The sequence below is a fragment of the Emydura macquarii genome, unplaced genomic scaffold, assembly GCF_026122565.2.
Source record: "Emydura macquarii macquarii isolate MOO-44397 ecotype Brisbane River unplaced genomic scaffold, CSIRO-AGI_Emac_v2 contig_1253, whole genome shotgun sequence".
NCBI lineage: Eukaryota > Metazoa > Chordata > Testudines > Chelidae > Emydura > Emydura macquarii.
In genome coordinates, this window is record NW_027131390.1 from 51,936,975 (window position 1) to 51,954,215 (window position 17,241).

Below are 17,241 nucleotides of genomic sequence, written 5' to 3' on the forward strand. Positions count from 1 at the left end.
AATATTTGAAAGACCTGACTTGTGATTTTTGAACCTTGGGGGTTTACTGGTATCAGTAAAATTGGGCTCTCCCAAAAAGGAACCTGCACAGGGGGGAAGGGATGGAAAAGGTCTCATGAAAACCTAACAATTTAAAGAGAATTTTTCCTTGGAGAAGAGCCATAGTAATTTTCTTCCCCTCCTCCCAGTCTCAGCAGAGACTGAGCACTCCTGTTCTCTCCCAGTATTGCAGTGTTAATGCTGCTGCTATATTGATTGAGTCAGGCTTTGCTGTCCCTGGGGACTGTTGGGGGGGGGGGGGCTTTGTTTTTAGTCTTAGCACTGTGCTTCCTCCAATGCATTTTCTAGCCTTCTCTGGGTAAAAAGGCTTTTTGACAGAGGACTTAGGGGTGCCCCATTGTCCATTGGCCTTGCCATCTTTATTCTCCGGGTATGCCTGAGGCTGCTGCCACTTGAATTGGCCACATCTCAACTTTAGGAAGGCTTTAAAAGCAGAGCTGTGCCCTTGAGAAGCTCCTCCAGGAACCTGTTAGCAAGCACAGTCAGCTGCTGGAAAGTAGCTAAACACACAGTTATGGGAACAGGAGAGGTTTCCTCTTTGCAAAAGGGAGCAAAACAACAGTAAGAAAGCAGCATGCAAAAAAAACATGGGCAGGGTGGGGTTTTCCCTCCTCAGCCCAAGCTGCTATTCATGACCTTGTTCAGCAGATTAGTCTGCCTCACACAGTAAGTGGTAATTTTAAGTGTATGGAGAAACCAAATGTGGCTTTTATTTTTCCATATGACAAATTGCCAGTCGCAGGTTTTATTTACAGTGTGTTTTGTGTTGTCTCTGGAGAACACAGTCACCTTGAGGGTGTATTTATGAGTAAAAATTACATGAGAATTAAAGTTCTTAACTTTCATGTAAAAATAGCTTTATTGCAGATTTTTATCTCCAGCCAGGATCTTGCCTCCAGGAGAGGATGAATTTATAAGGGGAGGGTGGACTTAGACAGGTTCAGACCTCAGCTCTTGATGCTGATTTGGCAGATAAAGTGTATGCGTGGAGGAGAAGTAGGGAGAAAGGGAAGATCTGGCTGAAACATTAAAAATGAAGGTGTTGTGCTCTGCATGTACATTGAAGGTCCCATGGCACTTCTCATAAGAGCAGATGTTTGCCTTCCTACCTTTTGGCCAAAATCCTCTCCCAGACTACCTGTTTGCATTTCCTGCCTGTAAAAGATATGTAACTTCCCAGGCAGGGAACATATGTGCAGGGGACAAATAGATGAATAATTTTTTATTTTGTGGGTTTGCTAGGTATATCATGATGTTGTTTACGTCGCAGTGCAACTCCAAGGCTTTCTGTGACTTCAACATCCCCTGCTAAATACATCAGTGGGGCACAGTTCATGGAAATGGTGGTTTCCAGACCAACCACCACTACTAAGGGAGCCCAGGGGGTAGGACAGTGGACTAGGAGGCAGGAAATATGGGTTCTGTTTCCTGCTATGCCTGTTTGTTCTTAGGGAAGTCACTTAAGCCAACGTTTTCAAGACAGGGCACCCAAAAACCAGAGTTACCCAACTTGAGGTACTTGGGCCCAGACTTTGAGGTGCTGAGCACCCACCTTTCCAGTTGGAGTCAAGGTGCAAGTGCTCATTGCCTCGGGGGGGAGAAAGGGGGTTGGAAATCAAGCTCTTCATGGTGCCTCAAGTTAGCCATCTAAAACTAGAGGTCCCTACAATTAGACTCCCACCAAACATTAAAAAATAGCTGTTATCTGTGCCTCAGTTTACCCCTCTAAAATGGGGATAATTACCATTCCATCCTGGAAAGCGCTTTGATGTCTATGGAGAGACAGCATTACAAATGACTGTTGCTTGCTGCCCCTTTTAACTTGCTGCCTCATGGAGCTTGAGAACAGATGTGAAGTCTCTTGTGACACACAGGAGGGCTGGATCTTTATTTCTGGCCCCCGTTATGTGAGGTGGGTGCGGTGATGAGTCTATAGTGGCTACTCTTGCATCTCTCACCTTAGAAGAGCAGAGATAAATGGAGCAAGGCAAGCTAGATGCAGTCCTAACTAGGTCTATGGTCTGGTTTGTTCCTCTTGCTCCTAATATGAGCTTTCAGCCATTCCATGGACTGCAGAAGCTGCAACACTTCCCCTGTGAACAGTGACATTCATGTGGACACTCTCTGGGTGAAATCCTGGCCCACTGCAGTCACTGGCAAAACTCCCATAGACTCAACAGATCCAGAGGTTTCATCCTCCAACTCCTACTGGATTCAGGCTACCTAGCACAGCAGGAAACAGCAATGAGTTTTAGGGACAGCTTGTGCCTGGCCCTTGTGTGTGATGGCCATCATGGCTTGAACTGGGACCTCCAGAGCAGGAAGCATGGACCACTATAGTTTGAGCTAGAGAGCCAGACAGTCATCCTCTCTGGATCAGGCCCAGAGGGGAACATAATGCACACTAGGGGAGTAAGGGAATGTCACCTCCTCTGATTGCCTCCATGTGATGGAGCTGGGCACAATTACAGCCTTTGTGTTCTGCTGAGTGCAGGTTCTGCGTCCTCATAGCACCCCCTGAGTTTCTGCACTGTCCCTTATGCAGATTTGTACCTAGTAGTCCTCATATTTAGATTGTAAGCTCTCTCTTCGTTCTGTGTTTGTACAGTGCCTAGCACAATGGCGCCCTGGGCTGTGACTGGGGCCCTGACCTGCTACCACAATACAAATATAGAATGATCAACACCCTGAATGGATTAAATAGATGGATCGGCTGGAAGCCAAGATTTTCAACAGTGACAGGAGGAGGCTCTGTTTTTGGATGCTCAACTTGGGACCCCTTGAAGAGACCGCCCTTTGAAAGTGTCTCAGGTTGGGCACCCAAAGTCACGAATCCCTCTTGAAAATCTTGGCCTGAGCACATGGGACAACGATAGCTGGAGAAAGAGGGACCCATGACCTCTGACCTTGGGCTTGCATTTTCAAATGCATTTTATTTGCAATTCTGGGACTTCCCACACGTTCTGTGCCCAGTTTGGTTACTTCAACCCTATTTGGTGAGAATTTAAGAACTTCAATTCTTCTCTAGCACTCCAAAATTGTAATAGCGTTTTTGGAAACTGGGCCCACTTAAAGAACTAAGTGCTTCCAGAAATGTTACATTGCAAAGGATAGGTTTTTGTCCTGGGCTGTTGGTGCTGCTCTTCTGCTAAAGTAAAGGTAACTTTTGTATGTTTGTATCCAAAATAAAATGGCAGCTCCTGAAAGCTACCATTTGTACTTGGGGAACATAATGTTTGTGTTTAGCTCCTAGAGGAATTGTACAAGATCACACCAACAGGAGTCTGAAAAAGTTTGTGATGACAACAAAGTCTGCTTTTGGGGCTGCTACAAACAGTTTTAACTGGACAATACTGATAAGCAAAGTGTCACAGAAATGTAGACGTGATTGTACCTCAAGGAAAAAGTAACTCCCCTCATCCCCAAACTATAGAGAGAATGAACTCTCACTCTTCCCCTTGTAATAAGCAAACACAAGTTGCAGATATTCCTTCTCACAGCTTCATCAGGGGCTTTGCTCTTGTCTCAGAAAGACAAAGAACGGGGAGTGGTAAGCAAAAGAGGGAAAAGCAGGCTTATCATAGTGGAGGCTATACAGAAACAAACAGGTAAATGGAAAACCAGGGAAAATGCAGAATTTAGATAAGAAGTTTCAAACAGTTGGAAGGGACAGCAATTTACAGAGCATGATGTATGCACGTGTGATTGTAATGTATACAAACACTCTCTTTCTTTCCCTCCATCATAAGAGAAGTAAGTTTCACTCGTTTGCTCTCTGCAAAGTGGGAAGGAGCACCATGGACTATAGAACAAGTCACCCATCCCCATCTACGCAGGGTCAATGGTTAGTGACAATGCTCTTGCACGTAAAAATGAATTCAGTGCCAGAGGGGAAGATTTAATTGCCTAAGCAGCAAGCTGCAATATTTGGATTCCCAAGAGCCACATGTTCAGATTCCAGCAGCATCAGCTCAGCTCTTTGTCCCTAAAAGAGATACGCTGAATTCCAGGCAGTTTGCTGGGAGCTGTTTCTTAGGTATTGGACCTTAGCAACCTTAGAGACTGACAGGCACCCTCATGGACTTGGCTGTGCTCATTGGGAGAAAGAAGTCTCTCAAAATCTTGGTGTCAGATCCCCATTCATCCTGAATACTCCACCACCTAGCCTTTCTGTCCCTGGTTTCTCTCCTAGCATCCAGCTTCCTATAAACCCATATCCTATTGTGTACATGAGAAAAACCCACCTCCATGCTTTCATCTCCATAGTAATGGGTTGAGATTCAGTCTGCTGCCTCTCGTAGGGCATTTCTTAAAGGGGCAGAGAAAGTGGAGAGTGTTTTTGGAGAAGGCAAATAATAATGGATTTATCACATACTGTATTTGCTTGACCTAACAAAACACCAGCACATCAAGACCTCTTATCTTAATCATGGTAGGGTATGTAACTTAGGCGCCGCGAACTGTTGGCTTCCATTCATTCATTGCATTCATTCATTCTGTTATTTCTGCTACTCACTTGGTACTTAAATAGCACTCTCTCATTGGTAGATCTCAAAATGCTTTATAAACCTGGGTAAATGCTCTCAAACCTATTGCACCAACGGGGAAAACCAGAGGTGGAGAGAGAGAGGGGTTAGAGCTGTTGTACTGTAAGCTGGCATATGGAGATGCACTGATTTACATCAGCTGATGATCTGGCCCAGCTTGCTTAAATGGCTTGGTCAAAGTCACACAGAACATGAGTGGCAAATGTTTGGCAAGCCAATCCAACATTGTGGATGCATCACCATCAGGACTTAATAACTGACCTCAAGTCACAGATGGCTGGAGTTCAGGAGCACTTTATAATGCAATTGAAAAAGAGAACTACTTGGGGGGGGAACCCAAAACAAACCACCCTGAACAACAGCTAGCATCAAATGCCATACAAAGGGAAATGGGTGTTGGTTAGCAGGTGGTAATGCACAAGTGATGAAATTTATCACTGGCAAGTGAAGCACATGGTGTACATGTGCCGGCCACCTTGTGAAATCAGGATCTGCACTATGGTCCCTGGGCCTGTAGTGGGGTCAGGGTGGGGGATAGCCATGATATTCAAAACCAGTGTGCAGTTACTATTTGGGTTCCGGGAAGTGCTGCTTTTATGTATTTCCTGTTTTCCTTTTCTGGTAGCACTGGCATTAGTGAAATATGGGAGATTTCTCATCAAATAGAATAACTTGTTCTTTTACAGGACATGCCAAATTCTGTGCTCACTTATCTATACCCAACCACAGTGACTTTGCATGGGGTTGTGTGGGTCTAACCAAGGGCAGCGTCTGATTGGTACTGACTAGAGGCCAGATGCTCAGCTGGTGTAGGTGGGAGCAACTCCATTAAAGGCAGGGGAGTTTTGTCAGCTGAGGATCTGACTACATTTTCCATCCTTTAACAAACCAAAAAACAACTGTTTTTGCCCACTGTAAGCAACTTGGAAGCGTGCAATCTGCCTTTTCGTCACTGAGATTTGTGTTTGTCCCCATGGTACACACATTGCTTTGCTTTTGTGAGGTAGCTAATGGCTTTTTAAAAAAAAATTTCCACCACAAATTTCCCAACAGCTAAAACAAAAAAGGCAAATAATTATCTTTTTATTGATTTTGATCTAATAGTTGTTGGGCTGTTTTAATCTCTGAACTGAATTCAGACCATTGATCTTAATGTAACGGGGTTCAGAGTTTGGCCCCTGTGAGTTTATCCCGACTGTGTTCCACAACACATTCCCCTCCTCCCCCCTGCTTCCTGTTTCCGAGACAGGTCCCCCTACCTCTTCCTCTCAGCAGCCAAAAATAACATAGAAGTGAATAATATTTTGAGCCATAAGGTCTAACAGTGAATAGACATTAGAGAAGAGAGGACTCACTGTGGGTGCACCGTCTTGGGGCTATGTTGGGATAGCAGCTCTGTCTTCTTTTGCGCCCCGTGCTGACAGTAATGCCATCCTGCGGTGAGCTGCTGAATCTCACAACTCAGCCCTCCAGCCGGGGGGTCACATTTAGTTCCACACCCCCTTCACAGTAACAAAGTCCAATAAACAACTCCAAGACCATGTGTCAGGTTTCCAGACCCTGACTCTGGGCGCAGTGGTCCTTACACCCCTTTCTCTCCAGGCTCTGAATTGTCCTTGCCCTCTTACATGAGGCAGCTTCATACTACCTCCCCGTGGCTAGTGAGGGAACCCAGTGCATCCTCTTCACTGGGTTCCAGTCCAGGGACACTAAGACAAGCAGCCAAGGTCTGCACTGTCAGCACCTTGCTACTGCCTCCCTGGACTTCTTCCTACCAATAGCCTTTCCCTAGGCCTTTTCACACGGTCCCTTCCAGAGTGCTTAGTAAGAAGCAGCATCTCCCAGGGCAGTCCCCAGGAGTCCAGTTCCTACCCTGGCTTCAGGGTCAGTCACAGGGGCTTACTCCAATCTGTATCTTTCAGAGAGCTCCATTTTCTAGTGCCCAGAGAGGGACTGCAGAGTTCTTCCCTCTCCCACTGCTGCCCCACAAACTTCAGTCCAAATGCACCTCAGGTTTTACTGTCACTGCCTCTTGGGATTCCTTATGGCTCAGGACAACCCACGTGGGCCCCAGGCTTCTTTGAGCCTTTAGCTATCTTTCTCCTAGGCCACCTCCTTGGCCTTTCTTTCCCCAGCCCTCTGTGCCTGCCTTCATGAAGCCCCACCCGGTTTAATCACCACTTGTGCCTGACCCCTCTCCAGGTGCCAGCCAGTGGCCTAATTGGGCTCAGACTCCTGTTAACCCATTGTTAACCCACATGGGGTTTGTACACCCCATCACAGGCATCGTATAAAGTGTTGGATAGAATAGCCCCTGCAAAAAATGCAGAGTTAAGGTGGAGGAATCAGACCTTTGGGGTAGGAATTTCAGCTTAATGCTGCTCCTTGTTGACACACCTTAAAACTAGAGCAGTTGGTGGGGAAGAAATTTAAGCTACTTGTGGATGTTAATTAACCAACTCTAAATAGTACATTATTAGCCTATGATCCAGTCTAGAGCTATCCACTAGCATGGATTCTTGCTTCACTGCCACACTTCATGGGGGGATTTCCTATTCCAGGATCAGTTCCAGGAATATTGCTCTACTTTCTAAAGTTCTCAGCCATCAGCACCATTTTTATTTATTTGCAAATCCATTTTCTATGACATTTTACTGTGCTCCTGGGTGCTCTCGCAACCTGATCCACTGACTACAGTAGGAACTGGATTGTGCAATTGTTAGAAGCTAACTGTCTCTTCTTACTTTTAATAAGTCTCTGACCTAGAGATGGATCCAAACAGGAACCAACACTGAAATAAAAAAAAATTAACAAACGTGGGGGAAAGTTTACAGCTAGGCCCAACTTTGCAGCTTCAATCCATATCTTCTGCTGATTCCAAACCAGCTTGGTTTGTTACACAAATAGAAGGACTCTTCAGAAATATTCTGAAAAAGTTTAACCCTGTATTTCCCATCCTTTAAATTATCCTCATCTGGCTACCTACAATCTCTATAGCATAGTAGTGCTGGTATGTCAGAGTGTATAAGAAACTGCGGTTTGTACTACATGGTATTTTTATGCTGCTATGTGATGGTGTTCATGGCTTATGCATTAGGACAAAGTTAAGGTTGAATGCTTGGGTGTAACTTTCAGAAGTTCTTTGCTTTTGAATGTTTGTTATGCTAATGTTACTGGTTTTTTGTTTGTTTGTTTGTTTGTGGCTGGAATTCTTGCATGGAATTTTCTTGGTTTCTTTAAAAAGAATCAACAAAAATACCCTCAGCTATTCAATTTAGAGTCTGTCCATTTCTTTAATCCAAAGCTATTTATCTAAGTGCCTTTGGAATCCAGCCATCCGTAACCAAAGCTCCTTTTGGTTTCTTATAACTGGGGCACTAATATCTATGCTTGGTGACAGGCCAAATGTATATATTTTAATGAGCAAAATTGGCTTAGCCATTTGGAACAATGTTTGTTAGATTATGTGTTAACAATGATCAGGTTTTAATATGACTTGATTTGGGATGGTCTGCATTTGTTAGGATCTAGGTTCTGATTGGGTGCTAATTGAAACAGTTGGAACATCCTGGATTGAGGACTCATTGGGCCAGATTCTCCCCTGGTATAAATTGGTGTAGTTTGGTTGAAATAAGTGGAGCTTTGTTAATTTAGGACAGCAGAGTGTCTTGTCTTTAAGTTGATTAAGATGCTTGGAATCCGGGACATCTTTGTTTACATCCTGAAATTATGTCCCCAAAAAGATAGAAAAATTATACAGTGCATGTGTAAAATGGCGACTCTGATGCACTAAATAAATCTGCAGAACTGGTTTTATTAAAATTTAGCTTGATTGCATTAAGTTTCAAGGAGATCTACAAAACAAGCCAAGTTTGAAGTTTCTGACTTCAGCTTCTTTTACGTTCTCATAGATGCCCAAAATTCTGTCAGGAATATCTGGGGAAAGTATATCACTTTAATTGTGATGGGAATAGATCAGTAAGAAATGTGTTTTTGTGGTTGAATTACACAGTGCCTGAATTACTTTTGCTAAATACATTTCCTTGAAAGTTCACCTTTGGGGCAGAGACGATACCTTTTGTGCTTAAAATTTTCCCTGTATTTTATTGTGAGCAATAAGCTCAGTGTCCTGTTGGCACACTAGAGCTAAACTATGCAGCAATGATCCGAGAATTACGCAGCATTGCCTCCCCCAGCGCTTTGTTGCCTTCTAGCCCAGTCTAATCTAATCAGTGTCATGAACTCTGGGTAGCTTATTTTGATATTAAATTCAATTTATTTTATGTCCTCTCAAATGTTAAACTTTCAGTGGATGCAAATTTTTGCATTGACAATTAGTAACTGCACCGTAGGAGCTGCCAAGAAGAGAAGCTGGAGGTTTTGGCAGCTGGGTGAGGGACATGAAGATTTTTGGAATCCAGGAAGTCATGAGAGCTGGTGTTGGCTTAGGTTATTTAGGAGATGGTTAAAGCTTTTGGGAAGAAGGGGGAGATGCATCTTTTTAACTCTCTCTTTTGGACAAGGGCAGAGGAGGCTTTGTATTTTGGGGATGGGGCTTTGGTTAGAATTCTTCATCCCCCACTTCACCCACTGGCTGCCCCACTGTACCCTATTCCAATATCTGCCAAAAATAAGAGAGCTACATAAGCTTGATGCTAGTGTCAGTCTGATTAGCAGTGAACTAATGAATGTGGGCACTTTACTCTGTTGTGATCAGACTGGGGCAATTTACATGTCCCAGAATTATTGTTTCAGGCTGGCTGCAAATTCAGGCAGATGTCTCTATTTTCACATTCTAAAGGCTTTCTTTGCAAGCATGAGACTGGTGCAGTAGTTTATGGTATAGACGAGGCCTTTATTACATGGAGTTGGAAAACAGCAGTTAGAAGGGGTGTTTGAAATTGACTTTAACTAGAGCAGGTACTACCCCGATGTGCTCTAATAAACACCCCGCAAGAAAAATCCTTGTAAATAGTGTAAACTGAGCCTGTGACCTGAGTACAGAGCATGTTCAGTATTTTCATTCTCTGTCACAGCCCAGTCCAAGTACCAAACTTCTTAATTAGGTTTTGGATAACTTCCAGGTTCAGTGCTTGATGTCCCATTATATCTGCAGTAAAATGGCACTTAAAAGTAACTAGCACATTCCAGTTGAGAGAACTGCCCATGATCTGCTAGAAAAATTCAAAAGCAAGATGTAATAAAATATCATAGTATCAATAAAACAGGGGACTCTGCTGAATAGGGTGAGTAGATCCCTTCTTGAGTTTCTGTTCTAAATTCCTTTTAGATATTTGGGCTTTTGTTAACCCAGTTCTGACATTAATCCACCCCTTCTCCCCTGATGCTCCCGCATTCAAAACAACACAGAAAATTTTATGTATGAAGATTCCACAGAGAAACTAGGTGCATCTGAACTGAACTCTCTTTTTTTGAGGGCTCAGACATATGGGCCAAATTCACCCGGCTGTAAACATGAAGCAACTCCATTGCTTTCATCGACATTATCTAAGCTATATGCTCATAGATGTGTGCAGCACATTTCATTAAGGTGTGCACCCAGGGAATTTTATTTTTTGTTTTTTTTGTCAAACTCAATTCCACCGGTTGGCCAATTTGAATTATCCACCAGCAGAATTCTCACCACGTCCTAGTCTCCAGCACGAAATGTAGCGACGAATGGCATTTCAGCGGCAGATGGCAGCGTGTTTAGAATCTCCCAGCTCTTTCTTTTTCAGCGGCAGTTGGTCCGCCGAGAAATTGCGTGCCCCTTGCTCTTTCGGTGGCAGCTCTACACGAATGTGTGACACGCGTAAGTTTGACACACCTGCATTAGGCACATCCTGTGCGCACGCCTATGTATATGCTGTCACTGAGATCGCATCTACACATGGAAGTTAATCTGGAATAAGATAGGGTGTAAATTTAAAGTGAACTAACTATCCCTAATTTATTTCCAGGTGTGGTTGCTCTTATTCTGGATTAATGACTCCATGTGTGGATATCTATCAAGAATCTCTCTTCCAGAATAATTGCCCATGTAGACAAGCCCATGGAGTTCAACTAGGGCAATAGAGTGGGATTTGAAAGTGTTACATGTCAACCTTAGTCTGCCCCCATTGATGTCAGGGGTAAAACCCCCTTTAACGTCCCAAGAGCAGAGTTAGGCCAGTGTGGTGCATTCTTGAAAATGGCCCCCCATAATGTCTCATGTAGGTTCCAACTCAGAGAGACAAGAACCTTGACTTTTCTGTCTTTGTGCTGTACAGGGCAGAGTATACTGATGCTATTCAATAAATAATAATCACTCCGTATTGAATGAGAGCCAGAAGGAAGGCAGTACATAGACTAGACAGTGCATGTTTCTGGACTGATATTGAATCAGTGCTAATACAGCCTTTTTAGGTGGAATTACAAAATACAGACCATATCCTCAGCTGGAGTAAAATGATATAATGAAGTACATGGAGCTACTCTGGTTTACGTCATCTAAGGATCTGGCCCTACATGTTGATCTTGAATACCAAGTATGCAACCCTGCATTCAGTTGGGTGCTATAGAGGTCATGTATTATTTTAGGATATACTGTAATTTAAGAAGCTGGTGGGCACGGGTAGGCATCTGTGGCTGGGCAGGCAGGGTTCCAGCTCATTGAGGGTTCCTAGCATGTGGTGTTCAGAAAGCACCTCTCTTGCAATTGTATTTCAATGGAGAAATCGGGCTGAGGTATTTTAGGAAGTGGCCATACGCAAGACTGCCGTCTTCTGTTAGCTAGCTCCTTGCGTGAATATGGAGTCTAGTATAGTCACATCCTATTTGTCAGTCGTGAATCATCCTTACTTTTAGCTGGCTGAATCGTGAAGCAAGGTGCAAATAAAATGACCCTTTATTCATTGGGGCAGGTAGATTGAAGTCTTGGGTCTCTTTTCATTCCTAGCCTGAAAAATCACTCTGATGGCAACTGCTAGTCTCCTGTATGTTCTTAACGCATACCCGCTTCCTCTCTTCTAGTGGGAGTTTTCAGAGTCTTTATTGCTGTAAATCATATGGATGCTTGATGATGTTGGCTACTGAGGCCCAGTAGACTTCTTGCACTGCAGAAACCTAAAGCACAGTAGACAAACCTCTCCACTGACCTTGATTATGGACAGAGTCATTCATTCAGGACCTGAATTCCCCTCTGTCCCATACAAGCATATTCTTGCCATTTAGACAGTCTGGATGTCCTAAGGGATTGGCCATCAGAGAAAGGATACTTCACCCATATCCTAGCCAACCGAGGTTCAAAATCAGCCCAGTTTGATAGGGAATGAAAGCTGCCCTCTTCTGAACATGAGCCCGGTAGTCAGCCTAATTCTCAACGTCACACCAGCCACCACCACAAATGACAGTAATGCATACACTTGCCTCTCAGCGAGAGGGCAGCCAAGGACTCAGTGGGCAGGGAGACGGAGGTGCCTTCTTACCTCAAAAGGCGGTCAATCAGATCAGAGCTGGGCACCTGACTGCCTTCTGCCCCTTTGACAATCCCACTGTGTTTCTCCAGGTCAGGGCTGAAGGCAGAGGCTGGACTTAGTGAGCCTAGCAATTAAGAACAATAATGGTACGTTGTGAGGGGAGGTAAAGGAAAGTGGTTTGTTATTTAACAATACTCTGGGTGAAGAGGAAAGTCAGGTAAGGTATTCAGCACGAGCTGAAAAGGGCATGTGGGGTAAAGAAACTTGTTCCTGCACCAAAGTGCCAGCTCTTAGCAAAGGTAGCAGCAGGTGGGACTGTGGTTGGGGGTACGGGAAAGAGGGTGCTTGAGTTAACTCCTAGTCAAGCCCCTTCCCTTTTGTTAACAGCTTTGTCTCTCATGCTGACTAGATGGAGGCCTTTTTTAGCTCATTTTTTTTCCTATTGCCAGGGTGAAGGGATGAGGGCTGGGATTTGGTTCCCCTCCCACCCACCCCCACTGTATTGTTTCTCTTTCTTTTGGTTGTTTCCTTTCGCTCTGTGGGGAGATGGGCTTGATCAGCTGGTTTTGGATTTCAGAGGCAGAAGGCAAGACATGGCCAGCTGGTGTCTTGAACTGACACAGGTGCAAAGACAGCGGGGGGTGGGGAGCCAAGAATAATTACAGGTTTCCGAAGCATCAGGCCTTGCCTGAAAAGGGCTCATGGAGAAACTGCTCTTTATGGAAAATTAATGGTGAAGCTGAAAAACTGTCAGGACCACTATTGTTATCGTGGGGGTAGTTTGGTCTTAAAGGGACAGTGCCTCCCTAGTCCCTCTATGGGAAATGAAGAGAGAAGATGCAGCCTTGCTAATGTAAGAGCTACTGAAATTTCATGTGACTGTCATTGGATTTAATGGCCTTGTATCTCTGTTGGTGTCTCTTTGCTGTAACCTAGGAATATGCTCTGTTTCTCTCAGGAGCTTCTTATTTATTAACCCCGAATCTCTGTTTCTTTCCCAAGGGACAGTGGGTAACCGGAAGAGAAGAGCAAAATGAAACAAGCCCAGGGGGAGCTGACAAACTTGTTCCTTTTTTCTAAAGGGGGAAATTTTCAGAGGCACCCACCTCATTCAGAGTCAATGGGAGCTGAGTGCCTGACTCCCATATGTGCTTTTAGAAAATCTGCCCCCACTACCTGTTAGGATGTATTTGGAGAGATTTGGATTCCCAAGCTGGAGACACAGTTCCAGGATCCCGGCTTAAATAGAAAACGGGCCTCTTCTTTTCTGAAGGGTGGCCTGCCTTACTATTATCTAGCGAATGCACGAATAGCCCAGGGACTGTGGCTTTTGTGGTCCAGCGCTGTGGATTCTACGTCAGATTCTTGCTGCCTCTGATTTTGGTTTGCTGAGAGAAGTGGTAGAGTAGGACTGTGAGTGACAGGCTTATAAAATTGTTACTGGGGCCCACAACAGCAATATTCATTGGACCTGTAACTGGTTCAGGAAACAGTTATTCAGCAACGCTCTCTCACTAGAATGGACATTTCTGCTGCTGCTTGTATGATTTGTTAGTGAAGGAACAGTAAGTGAATGCTGAAAGACTGGGCCTCTCCTTCAAAAGAAATCCTCAGCATTCATTTAAAAGGGGGAAGGCCACAGCAAAAAGCTTCTCCTATAATCACATGTAGCCAGGAATGTTAGGCAACAGCAACATGTGACGCTGTTACAACTTGCCCACGTGTTTAATGCCAACTCCAGGAGTTTCAAGTTTCCTCTTCAGCACAGCAAGCAGGGAAACCTCAAAGGATGAAGTGGGCGGATGTTCCAGGGGCTGATTTGCATTGTTCAGCAGGAAATGGGAACCCTTCCAAAGAACCTGGGGAGGGAGGAGGTTGAGGGGAATACAAACAATGCAGGACTGTCAGCTGCAGAAACACACTAGGCAGAGCTGACAGAAATCTCAGGTTCTTAGCATTTGTCTTGTACCCAATTAGCTTTAAAAACATTATTCTTTGAGTTTGCAAATTACCAATGCAGAGGGAAACCTGATGACCTGGTTTCAGCTCTTCCCGGCCACTGTACTTGAAATGCCACCTGAAAAATAAAGGGAACATCTGTTGATTGCGGTTGCTTCATTTCCTTGTGGAATGTAGCACCTCCAGTGGCAATACTAAACAGAGAGCCCTGGTGGATGCCAGGAGCTACCGTTAAAGTATCTTCACAGACAGGTGCTTGAGGTAAGGGCAGTAGCCTGGAACTCAGGAGACTTGGGCTCAGTCTCCTGTTGCACCACAGACCCTCTTGGGCAAGTCATTTGGGGTCTCAGTTGTCCATGTGTTAAATAGGGATAACACTTCCCTAACAAAGAGGATAGTTGTGAATATAAATACATTAAAGATTGTGAGGTGCTCACGTACTAATGTAATGCAGGCCATGTCAGTAGATAAATAGACAGGTAGAAATATCTCGTGTCTACACAGGGAATTAGCCCCAGTTTCAGCATTCAAGATAACTGTACCAGTGTAGACAAGGAAAGCCATGATTTGTATTGGCACAACTGCAATAGTTACTCAAATTGATGCTAATTCCTATAGACAAGGTCTGAAAGAGCTACTTTATGAATATCCTCTTCTTTTGACCCATCCCCTTTACCATCAGACCTGGTGCCAACCAAAGTCAATAGAAGTACAGTTGCCCCTGTGGAAAGGCCATATGCTCTTTCTGGAGCAATCCTACGGGAACAGATGTTTGCTCAAGGTCCAGGAGTTGGCTGGGGGATATAGCGTGCTTTATTCAAGGTCCACGTACAATTACTTAGGCCTCTTTGCAGTCAGCAATGAAACAATATACAACATTGCTATTTGAACAGTCACAAGAATTGCTCCTTGGCTCATGCAGACCGGTACACATCCATTGAGGGCAGTGGAGTTACGCTGATTGAGGTCAGCTGAGTATCTGGCTTGGCATTTCTATCTATTTGCCGATTCAGTGACTGTGTCTACACTAGGCATAGTTACAAACCAGTTCCCATCGGGGCTACCAGTGTTTCAGCTGAACCGATGGGGGCCTGACAGCGGGCAAGGCTCTGGGCCTCATTTTTATCTGCATTTTTAGTTAGACTTTCTTCAAGGCAGGTTCAGCTAAATGGGGATGATGCTGATTAGAAAGCTGTCCGGCTGCAAGAGCCTCATTGTGCCAGGGTCCTGTTGGTGCCAAAACCAACTGGAATATTTTGTTATGAACTTGCCCAGTATAGACAGATCTGTAAAGACAGAACTGCATTAGTTTCCCTTTGCAAGATGTTATTTTCAAACATTAGACTCTAAGCTGTTTGGGCCAGCGCCTCGCACCACGGGGGCCTGGTTCATGACGCCTAGATACTACGATAATACAAATAATAATAATATAGCTAGAAACCCACAATTTTAAAAAATGGAAGTGCTACCTTGTGCCAGAAACCCTAATGGGGCTACAGGGAAAGCATTAGGTACAAGCCTTCCTCTGTCCTACTGTACACAGCCACTACAAAATACAGAGTAGGGGCCAAGATTTTCAGAAGCACTGATGAAACTCCGTAAAACTTCCTACACAATTTCTAACTATTTTCTGTAAAAATGAAGTGGGTTATGGAGAATCCCTGATGGTGTGATGCACTGAAAGGTTTTATTGGCCTTAATTTGGCCACTTGTAAGTCATGTGGTCATCCCAACCTCCAGCTGAGGAAGCCTTTACACCACAGCATTGCGTCCGTGCTAATGGTTTGTTACAGAGAGGTGCTGGCAATTTTTCTGTGGCAGCCACCTTAACTCCACTGCCACCAAGTCTTTTGTAAGTAACGTAGATGTTTGTGTAAGTGTGAGCCATGTGCCTTGCTTTCAGAGAGCTTCTCTGTACATAATGCCAGAAAAACCCCTAAAAATGACCTACAGACACGGTTCGATAACAACTGGGTCCCACTGGGAATCTCCCTGTTCTAGACTCCTGCTTCTAGCCCTGCAGAGCTTCAAGATAGTGGACTTCAAAATGGTGCCACTTTTAGGAACAGAGTGGGACCTAGCTGAGCAGTGCTTTGGACTGGGGTAATTTTGGGGGTGAAATCCCATATGTTCATGGAGAAAGGACAAACAAATCTCTGGAAATGTTACTTTAAAAAATAAAAGATGGCTATCTGAAGCTTCACAGAGGTTTGGGATGTTAGAATAGTTCCATGTGGAGGCAGATGAGTGGGCAGAGTGCACGTGAGGCAATCAAAAAGAACATTTTTCCTGTGGTACTGCAATTTAGTTCATGGATTATCACAACGTAGTTCCAGAGCTGGCCTGATCCACAGGTGTAGGTTCATCTAATTTATTTTTGCATGATTGCTTTGGTGCGTAGAAAGGCTATCTCTGAACTGTTCTGGACACAGAGAAATTACCATGACTAGCCCTCTACCTCAGCTGGAGGTTAATGCGGAGAAAGGTTTCTAATGATGGTTTCTTTCCCTCCCTCCCTCCTTCCCCGTACCCCTGCTGCAGACCTGCCTGGAGTTGGAACGTTATCTTCAGACAGAGCCACGGAAGATCTCCGAGAACTTTGGCGAGGATTTGGACTGTTTCCTTAACACCTCTTCTGCTCCATGCACAGAGAACAGCATCCAACGGCTGGAGCCCATCCTGTTGCCAGTGGAGACGAGTACATGTGACAAAAGCACCAACATGGACCTTATCCTCTCACGGGACAAGCTGCTGTCTGAGACGTGCCTCAGCTTGCAACCCCCCAGCTCTTCCATAGAGGGTTACGCCGCAGTCAACCAGGCCCAACTCAACGCAGTGACCTCATTAACGCCCCCTTCCTCTCCTGAGCTCAGCCGCCATCTGGTAAAAACCCCACAAACTCTCTCAGCAGTGGATGGCACAGTGACTTTGAAACTGGTGGCCAAGAAGGCGTCGCTTGGCTCAGTCAAGTTGGGCGTCGCGGCAGTAGGCACAATAAAGAGCGGGCAGAATGACAGCGAGCAAGGGGCCGAGGCATCCCCGGAAAACAAGAAGAGAGTTCATCGCTGCCAGTTTAATGGGTGCCGGAAGGTTTATACAAAGAGCTCCCATTTAAAGGCTCACCAGAGGACTCACACAGGTACTGGTGTAGAATGCCTCTCTCTCTCCATGTTCTCCTGCCACCTAGCCACAACAGTCTCCTATTATTTCTCTTTTTA

General features: G+C 44.8%; 1 protein-coding gene and 1 long non-coding RNA gene across 3 annotated transcripts in view; one reads left to right on the plus strand and one right to left on the minus strand.

Annotated features, from left to right (window-relative positions):
* The window catches only part of KLF7 (KLF transcription factor 7), a 63,445-nt gene that overhangs the window by 21,730 nt on the left and 24,474 nt on the right, over positions 1-17,241 (plus strand). Inside the window, exon 3 of the mRNA XM_067548766.1 lies at positions 16,565-17,162. Coding sequence (XP_067404867.1) covers positions 16,565-17,162 — 598 coding nt within the window. The remainder of the gene's footprint in view (positions 1-16,564; positions 17,163-17,241) is intronic.
* LOC137153438 (uncharacterized) lies at positions 2,113-6,727 on the minus strand. Of its 2 annotated transcripts, XR_010919804.1 has the most exons (3): positions 5,963-6,727; positions 4,305-4,368; positions 2,113-2,283 (listed from the first exon to the last, which is right to left on the minus strand). It is a non-coding gene; the product is annotated as an uncharacterized lncRNA (long non-coding RNA). The 2 variants fall into 2 exon arrangements; XR_010919805.1 differs by lacking the exon at positions 4,305-4,368.